We start from the raw sequence: 18513 nt of genomic DNA on the forward strand, positions 1-18513 counted from the left end.
AGTCAGCAGCTATAACATATTTGCTATTCCTTTTGTAAGATATGGACCAAAGTTAAACTATTACAATCTTGAAATACTCAAAAAAAATGTTAATTTGATCGTGCCTGTCTCCAGTGGACAGTAGTGCCCACTGACTGAAACCAGACTGAACATAACCTGTTCTGTCTGTTTCAGTGAAGCAACTGTTTGTACTACACATTGAGAAGCAATTATCTAACAACTGCTGACAGCTCTGCTCTTGGACATGTGGTCCCATATTTAACCAGCTGCTGCAATTAATGTGCATTCACAATCTTTATTTCATTATTGTGTGAATTATTTAGCAGCTAGTTACCTTCCATTAAAATTCACGCCATAAATTAGACTCAGAATACTTTATGAAAACTATAAAAACACAACATTTTTACTTGAGGTGCTATTTCCTGTATTTTTAGAATTTAAATGAGCTCCAAAAAATCTCTAATGAGATTAGTGTTTTAATGAGATTAAAATGTGAAAACTTAGAGATAAATTTCAGAATGTTCCCAGTTTTTAGTCATAGGGTCAGCCAAAGCCCATAATATTCCAAATGAAAAATCAAAAGAAAGCAATCGCATTTCATTGTAATGCCTTTTTCTCAGTAGGCTTCTATAAAAATTAGTAATATTTTTCTCCACTGAGCAGAAGTGATTACAGAGGCAGGTGCTTCCTATTCTGCCCCTATAGAGCTCCTTATCTGAACAAAAGGCTTCCATAAGATAATGTAAGCCACAAACAATGATGCTTATCTAGTTGTAAATTCAGCAACCACTTCCACCTAGGCAATTAAGAATCAACAATTCAGTCTCTCAGGTCCCTGCTAGTTAGGACTTGAATGTCAAACTAGGAAGGACAGCCAAGACAGGCAGTACAGGACTGGTGAGGTTAGAAGTATTTTAAGCAGTGGAGTGAGTAAGCGTGTGTGCGTGTGCATGTGCGTGTTAGGGTTTTTGTTGGAGAGGCAGAATACATAGCAGAAAGTTGTGGGAGCTAGAAGTGAAGGAGTTTTGATCACTGTTTCTGAGTGTGAATTATAACATAGTAACATGGGACCAAGTAAGAATATGAAGCTGTGGATCTTATTTGAGAAAATTGTATGGCAAGTGGACAAGGTAGAAAAGGATAGAAACATTCTTCATCCTGAGTGTCAATGATCAGAATTACTACTGCTGCAGCCACTGATTTAGGAGTTCCTGGCTTTTGCCTTTCTGTAAGTATGCTGCTCAAAACTAAAGGTCTTATTCTGAGTTAGCATTACCCCTGAATGGTAGTATAACTGTCTTGTGTGCCTTCTGTACAATGTGCCTGTTAATGCATTGTATGATACCTTTTTTAGCAAAGATATTCTATCACCTCCTATTTCATGTTGGATCCAGTAACAGACTGAATTACTTTCTTCAGCACTACCACCCAGTCATTTATCTTCCATTGTATATTTATGCATTCGTTTCCTCTTTCCTTATGAGAAACTTGTCCCCACTGAACATCATGTGAAGTTATTTCCCCAGTCTTTAAGTTTTGTTCTGAATTCTAATCTTTTCCATCAAAGGTTCTGCCACCCCATGTAGCTGAGATACATTGTAAGCACTATGGAGGACGAGGTATGAAATATTTAGAAGAAACTATAGGCAAATTTAATTACTAGAACTTACAGAGCAGCCAATGGCATCCATCAAGCTAGCTGCAAGGACAAAATCAATCACTACCAAAATCTTCATCCTTTGGAAGCTGTAAAGTAGAGGAACAAATGAAATGCTATTTAAATTAAACATTAAAACTAGATATTTACACCTGACATCTTAAATTTTATTCAAAATAATCTATTTAACCTATAATTATTTTCTTACATATTGGAAATATAATGTATATTTAGGCTTCATTACAAATGTCTAAAATAGTCTGATCAAGTACAACTCCAAAACCCAGTAAAACTGGAATTTTTCTTTTTAGGCCACTTCGTATCAGAGCTCTCCATGTATTTTAGGACAGCTATGCAAGATTCAAACCCACTCATTTTATTGTGAAACAAGACAAAAGCAAAATAGCATTTTAAAATGCTCTGAAAAGCAGGGCGATATTCCTTGTTGATCCTTTAAAGTTAGGAAAAAGCTCTCTGTTATACTCAAGTAATTAAAATCTGAATTGGGCTAGTTGGCCTTGAACTAAATAAGATTTGTGCAACTTCTGTGTGCCAAGAGAGGATGGAGATAATTTTTCTCTTACAGAGTAATTTTTGGGAAAAATGCGTAATAGTTATCAGCTTTTATTCTAATGGTGGCAAGCAAGGATGACATCTTTCAACTGATAGCTATGCATACTTTGTACTGTATGACCCATAGCATTTTAAATCCCATTATTTTATATGAAAATTATTTTATATGCCAAAACAATCACCATTGTATCTCACTGCCTTGCAAACATGAGCTGATATAACTTCACAATTTTCTGTAAGGTAGATGTGTGCTTTTCAGCTCACAGATGAGAAAACAAGGCCTCCAATTACTAAAATATTTACATAGATAATACATGAACCAATTCTAAATTGATTAGTTAAACTGCTGCAAGCTATCAACTGAGGAATGTTTCTTTTTTTTTTTTAACTTAAAATCTTTTTGTTTAGCATATGTTAATGCCTGTTTAAACCAAAATATGTGTCCACTCTGCTTTCTCTACTTATTAAACTAAATCAGCTAACTACATGTTAAAACATTTGTGGTTAGACAAAGCATGAGACCTATAATAGAGATTAATGATTCAATGTCAGCATGTGCTTATTGAAACACCAACTTTATGGAAATTTCCACTCATGTTTCTACAGGAATTAATATAAAACACCAGTGGAACTTTGGCAGGCTGTGCTTTTTACTGTACAAAGATAAGCAAGGTGCTTATGTGAAGTATGTTTTTAAGTTCTTCTAAAATTGGACAAGTCCAACTTTATTTTCACCAATCTCTGAAAACCTCATGCAAGATACAAATTACAGCCCAGCCAAATTTCAGGTTTTTAACACTTACCTATAAAATACTGAGGATGCTTTTTTAAATTACAGTTATCTTATTTAAGTAAGCAACATTTTTTTTTTTTTTATTTTCAATTCTGAGTTTTGCTAGTTTGAAAGCATTATATTTGAAAGCATAGAGTTGTGAGGCCCAAGTATATCCGTATAAAGCTCATTATACCACTTCCTGCACTGGACTGATGCAGACACAAGGTGTTGAGGGTACTCTGTACCCATTGACTCATGTTACAGATAGCTCAGAAGGTTTTTTTTAAACATTTTGGACATATGCAACATCTACCATTAAGCTGCAAAGCACCATACTAAGCTGATGTCTATCGCTAAGGATTCCAAAGGAATCCTTTAAAAATTACTTGTAAAATGTTTGAGTAGAAAGTGTGAACTGAAAATCTTAGGCTAAGTTATTTCTATGCCATGAAATTTCTGAATTTTAAGTTGTACGTTGTTCTTCATGCTAACCAAATAAATGTTATATCATTTGAATTAGAAACTTCACCATAATTCAATGCAACAGGTTCTGCTACTGTTTGAAGTGGTGAATCCTATGAATTTCAGGCTTAAAAAAGGAGGCAGGGGGAAATCTGCAAGAATTGTCTGGCATTGAATTCTGTTATTAATTTAGATTTCAGAGTTTTCTGCCATGATAAAACATGCACTTTCACCTTACGACAGTAGTAATTATGGCTATTGCAGCCACTACTCTTTTGAAAGCAGCTGTTGCCATCTGTTGCAATGACACTGTCTGTTCTGGGAGAGGAGTGACCAAAGAGTACGTTAGCTATCTGGATAACCCACAAATAATCTGTCTCTGATAATTGCTGTCCCGACTCTAGGCATATCTTAAATATGTTTTCTAGGAGAGAAGGGGCTATATTTTTTTCACTGGAAGATTTATATTTAACTGTTCCGCTTCATTCTCTGTCATTTTCATTATAAAAGCACACTGTTCTTCCTCACATTAGTCTTAATATTCAAACTGTTCTATGATGATTACACTGACTGTGAATGCCTGAATACCGCAATCAATCTTAAAAGGGTTGCACAGCTTTACAACTAGAGTATTCTTATTTTTAAAAAAAAAAGACTATCAAGTAAATCTTGCATACTCTTCAGAGAAATTTATGTTAGTAAAAAAACCCGCAAAAATAGAAGGCTATCAAGCACAACCAAGGCAGATCACGTCCCTGACAGCATGTGTAAGCTACTACAAGCAAGCTGCACAAAAGGAACGAAGAGCTAAGGAGTGTAGAGTGTGTGCAGTTGGTTTGGTTTGTCATCTTCATCTGAAGTCACCTTTCTATTTAAAGGCTGCCTCTTTCTAAAGCATGTTCCTATTGTGGGGAGCTTCATAAGGGCTGCATTTGGAAGACAACTTTGTGTGTATCAGCTTTAGCACTGAACTAAGATATGCTCAAAAGACATACTGAAATATAGGAATAGTCTCATAAATAAAATTCTAAATGTGATGATTTAAATACATTGCTCAAGATATTTTAATCCTAGAGTTTAATTTTTAAGAAAGGAAGTTGGACAGTAAACTCAAGATGAATTATTGATCCTGTAGTCACTCACAGTGTGAGCTCACTATGATCGTAAGAGAATTAAGAGGCATATAAAGAGGGAGAAACAAAAAGAGCTCCATTTGGCAGACTTGTCAGTCAGAAACAGGGGAGACACTGAAACAGAGAGGACACAGGAAAAAAAACACGGAGTGGATCTGAAGTAGGAGCAAGGGTTGTGGGGACCAAAAATCTTTGTGCTGTTGTCCTCCCAAAAAAGGAGGAAGGTCAAGAAGCCTAGGAAAAGACATGAAAACTCAAGCTCTGAAAGGAAATGGCTGACCTAACGGTGTTTCTCTGCTTCTGTCACTGCCCAGCAGGGAGACCCAGACAAGGTAGAAGACAGTGAGCGGTGCTGATCCTGGAAGGGGCAGTACCTTGTACCTTTGAGCCAATTTCTCAGCAGGTGTAAACTCCCATACTTTATCTGATCCCACAGTTGCAGTGACATGAGATTCACTGAATGGTGAACCCTACAGTGATAAGAAAAGTGGTAAATAGGGTTAAGCCCCATATATATTCAAAGCGCTTTGTGTACACTAACTGAATCAACAGGTTCAGTCTTGGAATTAATGTAGGTAACTATTTACTTAGTTTTCCACATTTCTACAAAAAGTTTCAGAAAAGGTTGTATTAGTAACAGTTCTTTGAAAGTGAACAGCCATGCTCTTCGGTAATGTGTAAAGCTACAGTTCTGTTCAAGGGAAGCTTAAAATCTTGCTCTAGGAAGACTGGTTTGAAAGGTAGTTTCTTAAATTAATTTACCCACTCATTTAAATATTTACCTTGGTTGCTATATGGCTATTTAAAATGCATTATCCAGAAATGTACGTGGAGGGTAAAACAATTAAAAACGTAGGGAGACAATACAACTGCTGATAAACGTTCACATACAATGCAATAATAACATTCACTCAAAAAAACTGCAAACAAATTACAAATCTTAATCCATGTCACAGATGAAAACAATTGCATAACTTAGCAAATATTTTTGCGTTGCTGATGCTAGTGAATCCAAAGAGTTAGTAAGTGCTGAGAGACTTCAAGACTTTTGTTTTAACACCTGTGCTGGTTTAACAAAAAAACCAAATTTGTGCAGGGGAGATGCCTTTCCAGGAAAATCTTAATCTCAGACAGTAGACATGTGGATTAATTATCACACATCAGGAGAGAGTGAGAAAAACTTAGCGTAATATTTTCAAGTTGAAAGCACAACCCCGTAACTGTTGGCTGAAAAAAAGAATCACTTTCTGTTTCAATAAAATTGAAGTTTAAGGGCAACTCTTGTGAAACCTTGAAATTTTATCCATATGAGATTACTCATTTACTATTCGAAGATTACACCTGGAATGTGCACTTGCACAGCTGTGCAGAAAGATTTCTCCAAAGCTATGGCAAAAAAAATTCTAGAAAGGTACCTTTTTGCTTCTCTGTGCCTGGGCTTTCTTTACAGGCTACTCAGACAATCAATCCTATGTTCAAATGTCCCCTAAATTTCATGTTTTTCCAAGTCTTTCAAGAACAAGTTACTACATAGATTTGACGACATTAGGGAAACTGTGCTATGAAAATTCAGAACTGTCAGCCTGTTTTCTTGTCCTTGAATTCTGGAGACAGCAAACTAGATGAAATTCAGATGCCTATTTCTGTTTTTACAGTGTCAATAAGAATTGCGTTACTAATAAATACAATAATAATAAGAGAAAATCTGCCAGAAGGACAGATAATGACTTGAAAGATTTTTGTTTGCTTTCTTAAAATTCAAATTGGTTTTAATGATTAAACTCATGCACAAATTCTGCTTTTTTTTAATTAGCTAGTGTTACAAAAATTGCCCCATATTCCTCATCTGAAAAATGGACAATAATTCATGATTTGATCTACTTTTAGGCTTAAAAAGCAGCCTTATTCATACAGCCATACGTTATTATAAATTTAGAAACTACACATTTGAATATGAGGTTTATTAACTAACTAAATATCGTAGCAAAATAGCTAGATCCTGCTAAAACATTTATACATCATTAGCAACATTGCACCAGTTATATGGCCTTCAAAAACATTACTTTTAAACCATAACTATAGCAATTACCCCAAATTCTTCCTTCTTCCCTCACAGGTACCTAAAATGTTTACCTTTACCCTCAGGACAGAACTCAAAGCTGTTAAATCTTCTTAAGCTGATGCAAAGAATTCCAGAGCCCTTCCCAGGCTGTGATTGTTTTTGCTATTAAATTCTGCAGAGTTCAGGCTTACATCTGCTATGAGTCACTGGGCAGGAATGTTACTGAGAAGTTGCAGTTATCAAGACTGAATTGCAACATAAGAAGGAGAAGATGGTAATTCTGTGCCTAACACAACACTTCTGAAATAAAAATAGACAAAAAATAACAAAGGATCATCCATTCCCTTTCACTGCTCTGATCCAGGAAATTGCTCTCACCATCATATTCAGCTATATACTCCAGTGCTTTCCCGAATTGGAGCCTAAATCTCTTAGGCTTCAGAGGTATATAGAGAGCATAACTGACTGAACTGATACAGAAATAAAACATGATCACTCAGACTAGAAGTTACATGTTAGAGGTGATAAAATAAAAAAAAATCTGCTAAAAAAAAAACCACCAAAGAAACCAAAGTAACAAACATAGTACAGACAAAGCCAAAGGGAACAAGAAAAAAAGGACTAATAATCTTGTCTGATGTAAGTCAGTATTTTTTAGCTAAATTGGAAGGCACTCAGAAGCACATGATCTCAGTGACTTGGTTAGACAAAATCACTTTCTATATAAGCTTTTTAGAGCCAGATGAATACAACAAAGAATGTTTTAAAATGCAATTTGTTCTCAGTGTTTGCCCTCCTTCTATGCTGGCTTCCCAAAAAGTTCAATAAATGAGTATGCTTAAAGGAATGCTTCTGGAAGAAGTGAACTCTTAAGGAAATATTGAACAAAAGCAGTAAAAGGAGTTTTACATTCCACAATATAAATATTCACCCCATCAACTTCCTTTTGAAGACTAATACTTGTTGCACACTTCCTCTGAATAATTTCTGGTATATTATTTGGAATCTGTTTACCTGGCAGTATTTTTCTTTACTAATTACATTACATCAACTAATACACTTCATATTGTGAATTTCAAATATTTAATAATTGCAATAAATTTCTCATGAGTAGCCTACACTAAGAATCATTCAAAAATTCAAAATAATTCAGCAAGTCATTTTTACTGGGAATCTTACTACGGCTAATGACTTTTGCAAGGAGGGAGATACCTGTTCATAGTGTGACTCTTAACTCTTAACCAATCATTACTTAGTGGGTGGGCTCTGAATTTAAAAAGTGGAATAAAGTCATGGCATTTTAAACTCAGATTTCTTAACCATTTAAACAATTTATTGAGGATTACAAGTAGATTCTCCATCACTTGAAGTCTTTAAACAAAGACTAGATGGCTAAAATGTATGGCTGTGGTTCAGTTAAACAGGAATTATATACAGTGTCAAGTCAGAGATTTGTGTTATTCAAGAACTCTATAGGCTACCCACGATCAGAATAATTTTGCAAGAATAAACATACGAAATAGAAGACTCTCAAAGAGTATACAAATGGAAGTCATATAAGCACAAAAGGAAGAGAGAAAGGTCTTTCTTAGACCTGTGGATACATGCAATACGGAAAACTGGGAAATGTCATAGACCTTAACGCAGCCAGTAAAGGCCTGGCTGTTCACACAGTTCTTTTTCAGATTTGCTGCTCTTGGGAGAGTTTGCACAAAAGTGAAGCAAAATGTGGCAAGGATCATTAATTACTCTTTTATCGTTTTTTTGACAAAAGTATGTATAAAGGATAAAATGCTGTTCCTCACTTCTACACTAAATCAAGATGTTTATTACTTCCTATACAGGGTAAGAACAGTCAGTTGTATTAAATCCATCTTATATCTTTTGTAGATGTTTAAAAGAAACAGCTAGCACAAGAAATCAGTGGGTTTTGTTCCCATTATGTACATAGATATATAGCACTTTCAGCTGAGTACCTCCCCAGGTATTTTATCCGACAGAAGTTTAACAGCTTTGGGCAATCCCAGACATGGATACAGGCTGGGCGATGAGTGGATTGAGAGCAGCAGACATGCAGAGAAGGGCTTGGTGGACAAAAAACTAAATATGAGGCAGCAATGTATGCTCGCAGCCCAGGCAGCCAACCCTATCTTGGGCTGAATCAAAAGAAGTATGACCAGCAGGTCAAGCAAGGTGATTCTTCTCTACTCTGCTCTCATGAGATCCCACATGGAGTACTGCGTTCAGCTCTGGGGCCCCCAACATAAGAAGGACATGGACCTGTTGGAGTGAGTCCAGAGGAGGGCCACAAAGATATCAGGAGGCTGGAGCACCTCTCCTATGAGGACAGGCTGAGAAAGTTGGGGTCGTTCAGCCTGGAGAAGAGAAGGCTCCAGGGAGACCTTATGGCAGCCTTCCAGTACCTGAAGGGGGCCTACAAGAAAGCTGGAGAGGGACTTTTTACAAGGGCATGGAGTGATAGGACAAGGGGTAATGGCTTTGAACTGAAAGAGGGTAGATTTAGATTAGATAGTAGGAAGAAATTCTTCACTATGAGGGTGGTGAGGCACTGCAACAGGTTGCCCAGAGAAGTTGTGGATGCCCCATCCCTGGAAGTGTTCAAGGCCAGGTTGGGTGGGGCTTTGAGCAACCTGGTCTAGTGGAAGGTGTCCCTGCCCATGGCAGGGGGGTTGGAACCAGATGGCCTTTAAGCTCCCTTTCAACCCAAACCGTTCTATGATTCTAAAATCAGTAAACACAAGATAACGTGTTCATAGTATCATCCTTTTATTATTCAGCCTCAAAAGAAGTTGCAAGCACACAAGAGTCTTTCGTAGTATAAGGAACCACTGGTTTTTCCCCGATAAGCTGTAATGCAGGTGTTAAGCACCATTTATAAAATACAAAGCTTTACTTTTTCTCATGTGTATGATTTTTATCCAGGAAAGTTTTAAATCACCTTCAGCTGTCACATAGAAATATGGAAGGGTCAAAGATTGTACGACGACAACATGGTAACTCTGTCTTTGTCAAAATGTACTTTCATTCCATCTGTTACAAATTAATTTGTTTATGCTCTTCTCTCCATTGTTTTAGTTTGTGTAATGCTAAGGATAAAATAGAAAACATGAAATAGACTCCATTCTAGGATTGGCTGAAATCACATATTTTGAAAATGTGCATTCAGCATTGTATATCCAACAAGATGATAATTAAATGGTCTTTCACATATGCTAAACAGTAACAATAATAAATTGAAAATACTTTTAAATAGAATATGCTGCTTCGTTTCCTAACTTAGACACTAGCCTTTTTTCTGAGGGGAAAAAAAAAAAGAACCAAAAAACCACCCAAAAGCCCAACCTGACTAACTCCATCAAAATTATGATGTCTGAGTAAATTTAACTTCGGTTGTTTTTATTTTTTAATATATAAAGTAGTAGCAATGTGTTACTTCTATAATAATATTTTGTTACTGAACCAGAACAGAGCTGAAATCAAAGATAAGCCAAACTCAGCTTTATGACTAAAAATCTCTGTATGTCCATGTTTTTAAAGGTAGCCTCCTTTCCAAAAGTAAGTGTATTTTTTTTTTATAGACTGACTTAAGAATTGCATAGTATGTTTACAAGAAAATCTGGTTAAGTAGTTATCGTAATTGACAATGTGCCAGTTACCAGAATACTGTTATATCTTCCCATTGTAAGTGTATTCCACAAATAAAAGCATTGTGTAAGAGCTTCACACACATAATGCTGTGGGTGTCTGCATAGCTGACTGACACGTTAAATGGCTTCCAACGTTCCAGGGCAGACTACTGATGAAAGCGAGTACAACTCTGTCTGCTTAAGTGGAGTTAGTTTAGATTGTTCAACAGTTCACTTTATTTACATAAAAGAGGTGGCCCACATATTCAAGAGAACAAAATGATCAAAAAGCTACATTGGATTTAGTCTTACTAAAGCAAGTTGGCATTTCAGGATTCCTTTGGAATAATCTGTACCAGTTTAACATGAGTCCTACTTAGTCAAATGACAGCAACTCTCTCTTTCATGCAGTCTCACTCATGTACAAGAAGCTTGCACCGAAGTATTAAAATAGCTACAAAACAAGGTCAAATTAAAGTGACATGCTCTTGGCAGTACAAAGCCCTAAAGTTCATGAGATGTTGATGATGGACCTCCTTGATGCAATTCTGGTTATTCACAGGGAAGGATATGAAGAAGTCCTGTTGTACCGAACACAACAGAAATCAACAAAAGGAAGCAGCACCATTGTTCATTAGTCCAATTCTCCATTTACTCAGGACTACCTTTTCCTGAGGGTTACTGATTTTTTGGTCTCTCTCTAGGACATTGTTGCCTTCTTCCTGTATTTCAGTTTTTTACTTCTTTCATTCCACTGACATGCATAGTTCCATGAGGTAATACTCAGTGTCACTTCAGTAGTCTTCAGGCTTCAGGCAAGCTACCTTAGTGTACATGATCCATCACAGGCTTCAGTCTTTGAAGCAGACAGTGGCCATTAATGTTGCACTTGCCTATTCTTTTAAGCAATATTGTGCACTTGCTTATGTGTGACAGTTAGCCATCTCTCTCATACAATTTATTAGTAATATTTTATTTTTTCAGTGTCAGATGAGTTAGAGTGCTACAAGCCAATACTTTGCTTTCTTTTGGACAACTAAAACTTCAGAATATTTTAAAGCTCTTGATTCTTTTAACATGCTGTCTTCAAAATGCTTGTCACAATCCTAACGAAAGCAGCGGTAGACACAAATTCTGCCAAAAATATAGAAGTCCATCTATAAACTTATGAAGATTTCACCTACTATTTAAATACATTGCACAGAGCAAGCAGGGCCTATGGCTGCAACCTGAAGCATATGAATGATAGATCTCTAAGACTTGCATAATCGCATGATGAATTTGAAAGGTAAGGGCAATAAATGTAATTCCCTGATAAGGCCAAGAGATAAGCAGAATAGAACTTCCTACTTATTCTGAAATGACAGAATGAATGCACTTTATTTTTTGGTATATGGATATAATATGCAACAATATAATCCACGTTTTAAATAATTCACCTCATTTTTGTGTAGTATTCTAAGAAACAGGTGCATAATTTAGTCATTTCAGTCATTTCATAATCTACCACTTCAGATACACGATACAGAAATCAGCAACACACCTTCATTACCATGGATGATAAGATCAGCAAATTCAACATATTTAGACGTTATTTTATCACACTCCAAATATGGCAACCCTCCCCAATTCTTATTAGAAATATAAAATGAGCAGTCCTTCTCATCTTTTTCAATAGACAGTAGCAAAGACAGCATTACTAGCATAGATGGAACATATCACAGAAGTTAAAGATCTAACAAAACACCTAGATCTGTACATATCTCCTTTGCAGGATATAGAAAAATGGTGGATTTGGTGAAGGTCCAGAGTAATTTTTTAGAAAATTATCACAACAAGTTCCATTGGTGGTGTTTGTCTTCTATTCATTAACTCCAAGATCATAACAAACATGAATTGTTGCAAGGAAATGTACATGGCAGATATACATTGCTCAAGATCTTCACGTGAGAGCCAAGAGAAGAGGGTCCATAATCTTCTGCCTTACTCACAAGAACAGCTTACATACCCTGCCTTTTCCTGACTGCCTCCTTTACCCATGAAGCTTCCTGCTGGCCCCAGTTTTCTTTTTGTTCTTTCCAAAGACATCTTTCTCCTATATTCTACTTTGCAAAAAGTATGTAATCTCTTTGTAAAGGTGCACTAAGAAATCTCTCTTCCTCAGTATTTATCAATTTAGTGTTGTTATCCATCTGTAGCAACCTGAATCAACAGTACAATTGAAACCACTTAGCACCAAATCTCTATTACCCCTCTTATCATCAGGGGGAAAAAAAAAGGAACCACAAAAGCAATTTTATTAGAAATGTGACAGAAAGATTTAGATTACAAAGTTATTTAAAACACTTCAAAGTTACTCTAATTTAATTTCTTACATATATATATATAAATAAATATATATATATATATAGTCATTGGCCATGCCAGGTCATTGTACTTTACTCAGTACTTCTATATTTGCAAAACCTCCTGTATCAGAAAAGCAAATATCTATTTCAAAAATATTATTGCCAGAGGATGAAATGCAGTATATCATATAAATGGTCAACCCTGTGTAGCTACAGTGGAACTCCTTATGATAACTTTTTCATAAAAAGTCAACACATACCAGATTATGAACATAAAGCCATGTAATTATTAGGACTTTTTTACTTTTCTGGACTGGATGTTCACTATCAAACTGCATAGTGGCTATAAAGTGACCTACAACTTTGGCAGATTTTTTTCCATTTAAAGAAATATGAACATATATGAAAATAAAAATTAGGTGGCTTTGAAGAATTCACTGTAGCTTTTATATGCTAACTATTTTAATGGTGATATGTTTTCAACATAACTGAAGCCAGAAAGTGTAGAGAAAGCACTTAGTTATGAATATGCAGGAATGACTGCTATCAGATACATTTTAGTTTCCAACTACAAAAGAAAAAAGTAGAAAGTATCTACAACCTTTTCCTCTTAGAGTGAACTCTCAAATAGTTGCACAGTGTCTTTCATTTTGTGCATTCAGAACCAAGGAAAATAAAAAATTAAAAGTTATTTATTTAATTGCAAAATGGAAAAAAAAAATCGGGGCTAGGTAGAGAGGCATGAGTTGGTTCCAAACTTTCGTTATTACGTGTGGTGGTGTTGCTTATTTCTTTTGTATTCTTGTCCTTTGATTCAATTCAGAGGGCAAAAATTATGTGGTATTTCTAAGCTATGTAATCATTTTATCTTTCTCGTGCTCCCTTTTTAGTTTTTTTTTGTTTCAATGTAGCACATATTTAGATTGTGACTGCAGAAATCTAAAAAATGTGGAAGTGGCTAGACAATGTCATGATATAGAACGACCATCCAAGATATTATGAATTAAAGGTTGTTCCTACTCACTTTTCTGAGGAATCTGCAGATATGCCTGTTCAACTCAAATCTGTAATTTCAGAACAGCCAAAGTATTTTGTTTCTTCTTGCATTGCTTTTGTTAGCCAAGGAATAAACTGAAGATGCTGTTACTGGACTGGAAATACAGAAAAAAAAAGAAATAGATGAGACTACATAACTAAGAGTACAATGTATCAAATATAATGTTGAACTAAACATCAAACAAAGAGGGACATCCAGATTAAGCACTGTATTTGTAGGTTGGTTGTGAAACTGGATCTTAATTTCTTAAGAGTGCAATAGTACTTATGACCTTGCTAACTTCGGGGCTATAGAAACCTCTTTTAAAATGGTTTTCAAAACATGCTTTAACAGAGCCTGACTTCAAAGAGGACAAAGAGAAAAATGTGGTCCTGGGGCTTCTGGGCAGGGCAACAGTGATGCTCCTGATGTGTTTTGGTTGTGTGAAATAAGCATGCTTAATAAAACAAAACTCGTTATGCCTTGTGGCTCCATCCCATCACTTTTTAGCAGTAGGTTTGATACCAGTCACTAATATTTTACTAGAACGTAATACCTCGAGTGCGTATAACAGCAAATATTACAGACTGGTGAGATAATAGCAGTATCAAAGGATTACTTTCCCACCCCTGCATATGTGAGGAAGGTTTACAACAGGGATCCTGTCTATTCTTCAGCTGAGATTCAGGTGCTTTTCTAGGGTCTGACCAGGTTAGCTAATACCTATCTCCCAGTTACTCCTCTTTCCTTTATTGCTTCTGATGGCTATTATGCTTGAGTGGATCACCAAAAGTTGCTTTCTTCTTCACTGGTAGTGAATTGGCTAATCCTTGCCAGCCTAACACTTGGCTTTGGGGTCTTAAATGCCTGTGCCTCTGCTCTACACCTGCTTAATTTATTATCAGACCCCACAGGGATAAGTTGACACTTTATCTTCCTGTATAAATCAACTGAAAACCCCTTGTTATTGCCTTAAAAGATCTTTCCAATCTAATGTTACACAAAGAAAGAAAAACCACCTTTAGTATAGTAGCCTGATAGTCACTGTGTAGCCATATTATGGTAGACTAATCATTTTTGGCCAGTTTCATTTTTTGCAGCAAAAACCTCTTTTTCACAGAATCAGCAAAAAGGTGGACGGACAATTACTATTTGAACGAAATGCCCTATTAATTACTGCGTTTGTTTCAGGGCCTTTAAAAATCTCTGTCCCCAACTACTCCTCACATCTCCTGTCTCAGTAAAACTTCAGTCCTTCACTTCTTCTTGTCTCTAGTCTTTACATGCCTGTATTTTGTTTGCTTTCTTTCCTTTCACTCTGGAATAATAAAGTAAAATTATCAAGATACAGCCAGCAGATGGGCAAGGAAAAAAATCATCACGTCTCTGACATAGCTTTCAATCCTAATTAAATGGAGCTATCTCAAAGATAATCCATTCAGTTTCTGTGAGGGTGCATTCATTAGCACATCTGCTGATGGAAGCACTTATAACAGAGAACTTTGTAGGAGGAATTAGTTACTGTCAATCTGGAGGCTCATTACTGTTGATATAGGACTTCCCCCAAAAGATATTTTTTTTTTTTTTTAATTAACAAGACATTCTTTAAGCCGTATTAGTTTTGGCTCAGTCTTTCCCAAATCCTGAGATGTTATTTTATAACAGTAGTGGAGAACCACCTACTGGAAATAATGCTTCTTGCAGTGTAGTCCATGATTCCATAATGCTTATTGTATCTTTTTTCAGGTCCCATCTCCTGTCCAATGAAAAACGGCTCTGAGGAATTGGTACTGTTTTATTTCTTTGGAGCAGGTTTGCTTTTTTTTAAAAAGAACAAGTTTGCAGCCAATTCCAGAAGAGGGACAGAAAATAAAAAGAAGAGAAAAATCATCCTGCAAATGTCAAGCAGGAATCAGTGTAATGATGCTGTAAGCTCCTATGAGAGACATACTACCAATATATAACATCCTGTGGTAAGGAAAATATGCAGTTATGATATATAGGGGACTACAGTAGAGACACTGTTACTAAACCATACTAAAATATATTTAATTTATTGTTTTTCCTTAACAATGTATTTTATTTTTATGTAAGATTTTTTTTCCTGCTGGAAACCATAGGAATGAGGGAGCTTTATTTTAAGAATAAACTACAGCAACAAAAATAATGATAGTCGTCATATTAAGGCACTATTTTCTTTTAAATTCTGCCTCCACCTGCCGGGCAGTGCGAGGTATGCCACTGTGACAATAAAAAGTGTCTTGCAACACTGCCAATACTGTGCCGAATAACCAGGCATGGTACCTGACGCCAGGATAAAATGACATTATTTAAAAGGATAATTAAAAAAAATGATAAATGAAGTTCTTTATTAGCTGCAGAACTGCAATACAGATGAATAATATATCTTCATTACATAGAGGACTTCCATCAAGTTCTTGCAGATTCTTTTTAAAGCGATTTCAGTTATGGATATACAGTCATGTAGTCCAGGGTAGACATGGGAGAAAAATGCTGCTGTAACAGGCAGTCTTATGCTCACCTCTTTCACGCGCTACGTATTGTCCAGAACTATTCCTTTGACACTGGGGCATCTGCTGGAGAAAACGACAATATTTTTATTGAAACATTTTTATTTCACAGGTTTTCCAATCATTTAGTTCCATTTCTAAATTACATATAGCTTAATGTGTCACTGAAAAGGATTCATGTGTCATGTTTTGGTGGAGCAAAATATATTTGTGTAAGTACTAATATGAGAGAGATGGGGGGTTAGCTACATTTCTGTGTAGTAGCAGTAGAATGTTTCTTGCCCAGGATGAACTGTATGAATAAATGTAAATATTTAATGCTTCTGCTTTAGAAACTCAGTGTAATGGAAATGCTGAAAATAGTAACTCGTTTTTCCCATTCTGACAACGAGGGACAATCCCCTCAAACAAGAGAAATATACATGATATCAGCTTTACTGAAACATAAATTGAAAATCCTGAGTATATTCTGCAAATCCAGCCACCTGAGGACTAACAAGAACTTCTGCTAAATATAAGGTTATCTGCCAGGAACAACCGGGTGATAGGAGAACAGTAAAGCACAGCATGATTATTACCCACAACTATTTTTTTAAATGCCAAATCCTTCTATTTTTTTCCTTTTTTTTTTTTTTTCCCCCAAAGGCAAGTTTAAAGAACCCAGATCTGTAAACTCCAAGCCTTAAAGCAAGTAGCAAAACACGAATAACGGCATTGCAGAAGAAGAAAGAAAAAAGGTAGAACAGACTACAATGATTTCCACCTTTTCACCGCTGCATTTTCGTCTGCAGCTTCTTACAGGAGACCAAACGCAGACAGAAACACTCTGCAAGTTGATACTGCTTCAAACGAGGACAGGATCTGATCCTCGCTCAGCTTAGGGTTTTGACGTGATTTTACTAGTCTTCCAGTCAGGTAAAGTCATTTATTCAGTCCATCATCGTTTTCATATTTTATGTTACGACCAGAACGAGCCCCACGCTCTGCACCCCGCCTCAAGCCAGCGCTGGCCACGCGCTAATCCTGTCAGGGAGACGGGCGGTGCCCTGACGGGAAAACTACCGTTCCCAGGAGGCACTGCGCCCCGCTCGGAGAGGCGCGGCCCCGCTCCGCGCGCAGTGCACGCCGGGACTTGGAGTTTCCGTCGCCCGCGACCGCGGCGGCGGCGCGCAGGGATCCGCTCCCGGCGGGCGCCCAGAAGCGCGGGAAGGACTGCCCTTCCCTCACGTGGCGCGGGGCGGGCGGCGCTTGCGCCGCGCGGAAGGGGATCGCTGGGCGGAGGTTACTAGGTAACGGTGTGTATCCGTCCGCTGGGGTCCGCCTCCCCCACCTCTCGCCGAGCCGCGGCCAAGATGGCGGCGGTGGCCGTTGAGGCAGGGCTGTGAGTCCCTTCGCCAGCGCTGTTCCGCGGCGTTGAGCGAAGCGAGGCCGCTGCTCTTCTCCGCTGCCGGAAGGCGAAACGCTCGGCCGAGCAGCCCGGGCCCCGCGGGTAGTGGACGGCGGTGGAGGAGTAACCAGGCCTGGCTGACCTCCCCTCCGCCGCGGGGTGAGCCGCCCTCTCTCTCCTCCCCCGCGCGCGGGGCTGCCCCCCCCCACCCCCCGCTGGCAGCGGAGCGCGGGGGGAGAGGGGCGGGGGCCGCCGCTGCCGGGGCAGGGCCGCCTGCCGCGGCCTTTGCGCCCCTGCGGGCCCGCGTGGGTGGGCACCCGGCCGGCGAGGAGAGGGCATTAGGCTCGCTGCCCGGGGCGGCGGGGGGGCCGGGGCCGGCAGGCCCAGCGAAACCTTGCCAATCAGCAGGTTGGGCGGGTGGCTCCCCGCCAGCCCTGGGAAAGGTGCGTTACCCGCTCTCCAAGGAGACGCTGGCGGGGCTGTGGCGACGGCCGCGCGTTTGCCTGAGGCGCCTCGAGCAGAGCCCGCCTACCGCCCCGCACCCCCCGCTGCCCCGGGCTTTGGCGCGGGGAAGGAGCGGGCTTTCCGCGGGCCTCCTGACCGCCCCCGGCCCTGGGAGCGCTTCTCCCGCCTCACGGGACAGCCGCGGGGGGATCACTCGATCCGCCGACCCCGTTGGCGGCGACGAGACCCGCCGGGCCTGGGCTCGGCGCCCCGCCGTGGAAGCGGACCAGGTGGGGACGGCAGCCTCCGGGGTGCCGGGAAGGGCTGAGGTGCGCGGCTGGGCCCTGACTCTGCAGGCCGGCAGTGCCGGGCATCTCTCCCTCGGTCCGGGCGTTGGAGTTCGCAGTTCTAGCGCGTTGTTCGTGTGAGGGCTGTCCGGTGCAACAGGAGAGGACTTG

At 38.8% G+C, this 18513-nt stretch overlaps 2 protein-coding genes across 27 annotated transcripts in view; one reads left to right on the forward strand and one right to left on the reverse strand.

Annotated features, from left to right (window-relative positions):
* The window catches only part of FGL1 (fibrinogen like 1), a 47711-nt gene extending 30587 nt beyond the window's left edge, over window positions 1-17124 (reverse strand). For 2 of the 9 annotated variants that reach the window (XR_015699622.1, XM_087736202.1), the window contains exons 1-3: window positions 6734-6871; window positions 4975-5070; window positions 1671-1746 (exon numbers count right to left, since the gene is read on the reverse strand). Coding sequence is in view for 7 of the 9 variants with exons in the window: in XM_087736202.1 (XP_087592328.1) it covers window positions 1671-1746; window positions 4975-5048 (150 nt within the window). In the remaining 2 variants the exon portion in view is untranslated. Of the gene's footprint in view, window positions 1-1670; window positions 1752-4974; window positions 5071-6689; window positions 6889-13681; window positions 13809-16235; window positions 16291-16987 lie in introns of those variants that run through there. The other 7 variants (XM_087736197.1, XM_087736196.1, XM_087736200.1 and 4 more) reach the window with 7 other exon arrangements.
* Window positions 17125-17337: 213 nt separating this feature from the next.
* The window catches only part of PCM1 (pericentriolar material 1), a 44950-nt gene continuing 43774 nt past the window's right edge, over window positions 17338-18513 (forward strand). For 14 of the 18 annotated variants that reach the window (XM_087736165.1, XM_087736173.1, XM_087736176.1 and 11 more), the window contains exon 1: window positions 17527-17770. The gene's annotated coding sequence lies outside the window, so the exon portion shown is untranslated. The other 4 variants (XM_087736167.1, XM_087736168.1, XM_087736170.1 and 1 more) reach the window with 4 other exon arrangements.

Source organism: Nipponia nippon, unplaced genomic scaffold, assembly GCF_047370975.1.
Source record: "Nipponia nippon isolate SJK-2023a ecotype South Korea unplaced genomic scaffold, ASM4737097v1 scaffold_6, whole genome shotgun sequence".
In the NCBI taxonomy this organism is placed as follows: Eukaryota; Metazoa; Chordata; class Aves; order Pelecaniformes; family Threskiornithidae; genus Nipponia; species Nipponia nippon.